The sequence below is a fragment of the Tetrao urogallus genome (assembly GCF_951394365.1).
Source record: "Tetrao urogallus genome assembly, chromosome: 17".
Classification (NCBI taxonomy): Eukaryota; Metazoa; Chordata; class Aves; order Galliformes; family Phasianidae; genus Tetrao; species Tetrao urogallus.
This window is the reverse complement of record NC_136830.1, coordinates 9,656,104-9,663,253: the sequence shown is the minus strand read 5'-3', so window position 1 is coordinate 9,663,253 and position 7,150 is coordinate 9,656,104. Positions and strand designations below refer to the sequence as shown.

The 7,150-nt window shown below is 56.9% G+C and overlaps 1 protein-coding gene across 1 annotated transcript; it reads left to right on the top strand.

Moving 5' to 3' along the window:
* Positions 1 to 4,859: 4,859 nt before the first annotated feature.
* On the top strand, positions 4,860 to 6,876 carry HSPB8 (heat shock protein family B (small) member 8; the record flags this gene model as incomplete). Its single annotated transcript, XM_079543787.1, has 3 exons — positions 4,860 to 5,229; positions 5,974 to 6,037; positions 6,717 to 6,876. 3 exons carry the CDS (start codon positions 4,860 to 4,862, stop codon positions 6,874 to 6,876), a joined length of 594 nt encoding a protein of 197 aa, XP_079399913.1.
* Positions 6,877 to 7,150: the final 274 nt, after the last annotated feature.

The window sequence follows — 7,150 nt, the reverse complement described above, 5'->3', positions numbered from 1 at the left end:
GTGCAATTACTGTGTTTTGCAGAGCAACAAAGGCTTCTCCTAGCACGGGCTGAGCCGGTGCTGAGGATTTTCTTTCTCTTACAACACCTGGGTGCTTAGAGACGCTAATTTAGGTCTAAGACTTCCCTCCCTCCCTTTTTCCATCCCCTCCCCTTCCATCCTGCGTGATCATTAACGAGTTTGGGCTTAATGAGTCAAGGAGGTGTGTCATTGAAGTGTCACAGGAAAGGGCTAAGGGCAGCCAGCATCTGCCGGAGGGGGAGAGGGGTGGAAGGAAAGGCAAACCCACAGCCAGAGAGTTACCCACGGCTCCCACTGGCAGCAAGTAAAGCTGTGAGCGAGGTAAGGTCAAACACAACCTGGATGATTGCCTTATCGAGCATATGAACGTGTTATCAGTTGGAAAACACAGCAGGAAGGTTTATACTTCTGTGTAGCTGATGCAAGGGGAAATTTGATAACAGGGGCCCTTTTTCCCATCTCCTTCTCACTGCAAACCCCTCAGGCTGTGGTTGAGAATTACAGACGAGGTGTTCTTGCAGCGGGTGCTGCTGCCTTCCCCCCATCCCGGCCCCACAGCAGCCCCTGGCTTCTCTGGTGGGGAGCACCCTTCTTGTAAAGGGCTGAGAACCCCATGCTTCTTCCTTAGGGAGTCCCTCCCAGTTTGGCATTGTCACCCTGTAGCACTCCATGAAAGGTCTGATCTCAGCGACCAGAGGCCAAATCCCAAATCTGTGGGTCTCTTCATGCCCCTCCATGCCCCCAAACGCCGGCATGCACCTGCAGCAGCGAGCCGGATGGGCAACAGCTGGGAAAGCAAAGAGCTTTGTGCAAGCAGTGCAAACAGTCCAAGTACATTGAGCCGAGTTCCTGGTGGGATGGAGAACAAACACAGTGCTGGAGGCAGCAGCACACGCTGGCTATGGGACAAAGAGGTGCCACGTGGCTCTGGTACCCATCCACCTGCACGGCCGGTGGCAGCTGAAGGCTCTCCGGCATCGGAGCAAAACCTCTTTATTTATTTATTAATTATTTATTGACGCACTTATTTATTATCAGTCGCGTTCTGTTTCTAATGGCTACGGTCGGGACGGACGCGAGCGGTCGCCATCGGCAGTATTTATTTATTTATTCTGGAGGGCAAAGGAAGGAGCAAGGAGTTATCGGGGCTCTCTGTGCTTGTTTGGTCCTCCCCATCGCATGGAGGTTCCCAGTGCTGGCCCTGCACTGGCAGGAGGAAGGACTTCCCCGCGTTGTTTTGCATTGTGATCCACCCATGGAAAATCTGAGGTTGGGCCGTGAGAGCACGGGAGGTGCCTGCAAATCCAGCCCGGTGACAGCACTAACTGCGTCTGTGTGTGCGTGTGTGTGTGCATATGTTTCCTCAGTGGTATTTCTCTCTTTATTTTTTAACTTATTTAAGGTTTTTGGTACAACGCGGATCATCGCCTGTCCTGTCAGTGGGTTTTCTGTCACTTTGCAAGAAGCCTGTGAGCTTTTCTGTCTCTGTGCCTTTTGCCAGTGCTTCTTTTGTTGTATGCTCACTCACTCACTCGTTGCTTTTATGGGATTTTTACTCCATAACCAGCGTCTCAGGTTGCTGTTGTTTGCATGGAGCAGCTTCTGCCCTGGGGCAGGTCAGCCCTTTGGGTGAACACAAATCGCTGCTCATTGGCACTGGGGCTGCACACCAAGAGCTTTGAGGCAGTGTATTGGCCGCCTCTCAGAAGTGCCATCTCAGAGGGTTTTCCTTCTTCGTCCTTCCTGCCCGTTGTGTTCTTTCCATCCCAAGTGCCCTGGTTGCCTTTCCACAGCAGAGCACATGATGCAGTGTCCCCCCCTGGGATGCTTCCCACTCACTCAACCCCCAGGCTCCCTCCTTTCCCACCCCACACACCAGGTCAGGCTGCAGCAAACCCAGCCCAGCCCCTGAAGTGTTGCTGCAAAGCACAGAGGAAGGATATTTCAGTGCACTGTTGTGTCATTCCATTTGGCCGTGGGTTGTGGCGCTCAGCTGTGCTCTGCTTTATGTTGACCGTAACTTTTCTCAATGTTTCTGTTGTTTTGGGCGACTGAAGTTGTACCAAACCTATCTGCAATGGCCAATCGATGTTATTTTGCTATGCATTGTACATAGATCGAAAAGGCTGAGAGGACTTGGCCTCTTATTTAATATTTATTTCTCCTATTTATTGAGCATTACTTAGGAAAGCTGTTCGAGTCTCACCGTTGGCTCCATGGGATATTTGAGAAAGGGACAATTTTAGGTGCCAGTCTGAAGTCTTTAATGTCCAGCAGGGTTGTGTTATCTGTGTGATAGAGGATGAACAAATCCTGTGACTTTTGCAGCTACCTGGAAGTCTGTGTGTGACCAGGATGATCTCTGAAGCACTGCAACATCCACTGCTGTAGCAACAGCTCCGCGATAAAGCAGCCTAAATTTTGGACTGTTGTAGAGAACAGCACCTTGAGCCCCATCCAGGGAATGGAGAGATTTAGAACAAAAGCCCAGACAGGAGAAAAGCTGCCAGGGAAACCGTGTCCCTGTTTTCTCTGCTGGTCAATTCCTTACCAAATCATACCGGCACATCTGTTCATTCGACTTCACTGTAAAACTACCTTTGCTCTCCATGGAAATGCATACTGTATTCTTTAGTCTTCCTGGGGTATTCGAGTCATTAGCCTGTTTAGAAAAGGGTTCCAATAAAAGTTCAGATGATATCTGGTTCACATCGCAGCCTGGTTTCTCGTGTTCCTTTTGGATGGGGCTTGGTGCAGTGGGATATTTTGGGTTGTTTCAGCTGCTGGGTGCAGCAGGGCATGTGCTTGCGCTCTCAGCTGCTGGGGATGAGGTCCTTGGGGCACAGGCTGAAGCTGAACTGTTGTGAGCTCAGATTCCTGCCAGCTGGGTCAGGCTTTCGCTGCCCTTTGCCGTGCGATTTGGGTCATCCTCAGCTCACAGACAGCGCAAGCCAGTAGTGTAGATCTCACACCAATTTGGGGGCGATGGGGATGCTCTGTGTCCCCTGATAGTACCAGCCACCAAGTCCTGCTGGCAGCTGAGATGTGCACCTGGGAAGGTTCTGGGCACAGCACAGACATGGGGCAGTGTCCCCAGGTCGCTTGGCAGACAGGAGGGCTTTGCGCTCCCCAGAGCTGACGTGGCGGTGCTGGCAACTGTGGGAGGTGACTGGGAGATTTGGAGTGACAACAGGAGCTAAATTGGGATCCCTGGAGAGGGACGTGTGACTAATGGGGATAAGCAAGGCGACAAGATGGATTCCTGGCCTGGGAGGGAGGATGGCCTGGAGCTACTTGGGAAACATGGGACTGGAGATCTCGGGGTGAAATGTGGCCGGGATGGAAGCAGCCACGGGGCTGTCCCAAACCGTGTGCTGGTGTCACCCCTGGAATAGCTGGTGTCACTTCGGGTGATGGGAGCGCTCAATCAGGCAGGGCAGAAGATAGAGGAAGACACTTCAGCCTTTGCTGACTGCTGCTTCCCAGCTGCTCCCCACATCTCCAGTCATACCCCAGTCCCCAGGGAGACCCCGCGATGCCTGGCTGTGTCTCCCCACACACACCAGTGAAGGAGATGAGGAATAAGAGATGCTCCCCATGCAGGCAAAGGCAGCTCCCTGTCCAGCAGTGCCACGTCGCTGCTCCATGATTAATACCCTCTGAGCGACCAGCAGCCGCATCGCAGCGTGGCCCACAGCGCGTTACAGCGTTCCTGCTGCAATTTGTTCCAGCAAGTCCATTAGAGAGATTGCAGATGCTGAAGAAAGCAAAGTAAAGACAGGAGGGAGCGAGGAAGCAGTGCAGCATCCGGCGCATCATTGCTGACACTCATCGGCGTGCCGGGACCCTGTGCAGGAACCCTGCTGCCACCAGGCACCCCAGTGCCACCAGCGCCAGGTACCCCGCCGCACCCCATCCCCTGCAGCCTTGTAATTAGCCCCGCGCGGCTGTGATTACGCCTCGCCCTGCTGCGGCGCAGCCAGGCACGCGATGAGGAGGAGGAGGAGGAGGGCGAGGACGGGGCCACGTAGGGTCCCACTCCCACACCAATGATTCTGGGGCATTGCTCCGGGCCCAGCCCCGGGCATCAGCCCACAATCCCAGCCACTTTTTGCTGGTGACGCATCTCCGGGTGCAGCGGGTGTACAGTGCGGGGCCCGGCCCCACCTGGGGTATTTTTGATGGATGACACAGGGGTGCAGGCAGCCCACCCTGAGCTCCCCGGTTATTTTTAGGCAGGTGCCGAGAACCCTGAGCCAGCCGGGATCCTCAGGCCGGCGCGAGAGGTCAGCTGCACAGCCCAGATTCTCCACGGCTGTTTCATCCTCTCCAAAATACTCGGCTGACAGGGCAGGAATTGCAAAACACAGCCTCCCCCCCCGCAGCGTATAAATAGCGCTCGCCCGGCGGTGGAAGGTTGCAGAAGTTTCTCGGCTCCGAGCTCAGGCATTTATTGCGGCTCTCGCCCAGGAGCGGTGGGGACACGCGCAGTGATTGTGGGAGCGAGAGGGGAGAGATAAGCTTTTAATCTCGGGATATTTGGTTTGATTTTTTTTTTTTTTTTTTTTTCTCCCTCTCTGGACAAGAAGTTTTATTTTCCTCCGCCCGATCCCTGGGACTGAAGCCAACCAGGAAGCGTTTTCTTGCAGCCCACACCGTCCTCCCCACACTTGCTTTCCAAGCTCCGGATGCTTCAGCCCTGCTGAACCTCTTCCACCCATCGCGCTCTGCCCGGTGCCGGGCTCCCACCCAAACCCCCGTGCGTGGATGCGCCTGCCCTGGGCCAGGCTCCCCGGGGTATTCTGCAGCATTTGAGGCTCCACGAGGAGCACAGAGCCATGGCCGACAGCCAGCTGCCCTTCTCCTGCCATTACCCCGGCCGGCGGAGCCTCCGCGACCCATTCCGAGAGCCCGGTTTGACCTCGCGCCTCCTGGACGATGATTTCGGCCTCTCGCCCTTCCCTGGGGACCTGACGGCAGACTGGCCCGACTGGGCTCGGCCCCGGCTCACCCCCACCTGGCCGGGTCCCCTGCGTGCCCGCGCCTCCGCCATGGCCCCCGGCTACAGCGCCCGCTTTGGGGGGTACCCGGAGAGCCGCAGCCCCGTGCCCACCTCCCGTGAGCCCTGGAAGGTGTGCGTCAACGTGCACAGCTTCAAGCCTGAGGAGCTGACGGTCAAAACCAAGGATGGATACGTCGAGGTGTCAGGTGAGGGCTGGGGCGCAGGGAGTGGGATGGGGCTCGGGTGGCGTGCTCAGTGCTGATGCTTGCTTTGGGGTGAATCTCTGGGATTTGTGTTCCAGCTGGCACTCGGCTGTGAGCTGCCGAGAGGGGCCCCAGCCTGGCTGGGTTAATTATAGCTGGCGAGGACGGAGCTGAGGGAGATTCCCTTTAAAGGGGCCGAGAGTGAGGCAGCCCAAAGCACCTCCCAGAGCTCCAGCGCTGCACCCTGGCCAGAGCAACTCCTGGGGCTGCCAGCGCCGTGCCAGGCCACAGCACTTCTTCCAGGGGCTGATTTGGGGGGATACTGTGGGTTGGAGGGATATGGGAGGCCTCAGAGCTTAAGCCCCATCTTGGTGAGACTCACACACAGCCCAACAGCACAGCAGAGCATGGGGAAAGGTTCCAAAGATTTGATCATGTCTGATGGCTCCTTCTTAAGCCCTGGCTCCTGGCAGCAAGCAGGGCTCAGGCTCCATGGGAAGTAAAGGTGTCTGGCGGGGAAAGCAGCTCTTCCTCCTCCTCCTCCTCCTCCAACCAGCGCAGCCTCACAGGCCAGGCACTCAGCGCTGTTCCTTGTTGGATGTGGTGTATCCCTCCTCACGTGGGAGACACTCACGGAGGGAAGGGAAAACATCTGGTTTGGAAGAGCTCCTGGGGTTTGTTTGTTTCGCTTGTTGGGTTGAGCCCTGAGCCCAGGGCGGCGGTGACACGCCTTTGTTCCCCCCCCAGGCAAACACGAGGAGCAGCAGGTGGAAGGAGGCATCGTCTCCAAGAACTTCACCAAGAAAATTCAGTAGGTATCACCCTGCCCCGGGGCGTCCTCCCACGAGCACAGCCCCATCCCCATAAGCCCTGCTTTTCCCATCCCAAAACCAGCCCTGTGGGCTCCTCCGGCCCAGATATGAAAGTAGAAAGGGGTGCAAAGCACCGTGCTCCTATTTTGGAGCTGATCCCATCACCAGCCCCAAAATACACCAGTCCCCGGTGTGCAGCTACACGTGCACCCGCATCCACATCCGAGTGATGTCAGTCTGATCGCTATCGCGCTGACTCACCCCAGCAACAACAACAGCAGGGAGGGAAGGCGAGCCCAACTCCGAGGGCAAAGCACAGCGGTGCAGCAGCGGCTCTGCAGCTTCGCTTTACCAAAACCTCCCAGCAGAGCCGCGTGCGCAGCGGGTGGGAGCCAGCAGCCGGGCTCCTTTTATGGGCAAGGCATGGGTGCGACGCAGCAGCCAGGCGAGCGCGGGCGGCAGCGACGTCCCATCAAACACATCTGCCACGGAGATTAAACAGAGCGCCAGGCAGCCCAGAGGCCTCTTTAATATCCCTGTGCATTCCCAGGGGCTGCAGTAGTAACACGAGTGGGGGCATTGAGCCCGGCCGGGGGTCTTGCAGGGCAATCTCAGAAGGCTGCGAGCCGCATGGCTGCACCATCTCCTAACCCCACACGTCTCTCTGTCCCCCTCCAGGCTGCCCTATGAGGTGGACCCCATCACTGTCTTCGCCTCCTTGTCGCCGGAGGGGCTGCTGATCATCGAGGCTCCCCAGATCCCCCCCTACCAGCAGTACGGCGAGGGCAGCTGCAGCAGCGACATCCCATTGGAGAACCCAGAGGCCACCTGTGCCTGAGGGCCCCTGTGCCCCTTCTCCATTCCCCCGACCCTATTCCCCCCCAGCCCTGCTCCCCGGGCCCCAGCGGGGTGGCCCCGGGGCACGGCCTCTCCCGCCCCCTGGGAGCAGCTGCCCCACAGTGGTCTGACACTCTGGTAGAGGCTTTGCATCCATCAGACCCAGCAGAACGGGTGTCTTCATTACGGTTCTTTTTATGCTGCAAGGTGAGCAGATGGGATGTTTGTAACAATAGTGAAAAAGTGCCCTTTTCTCTTCTTAAGTTGAAGTGGAA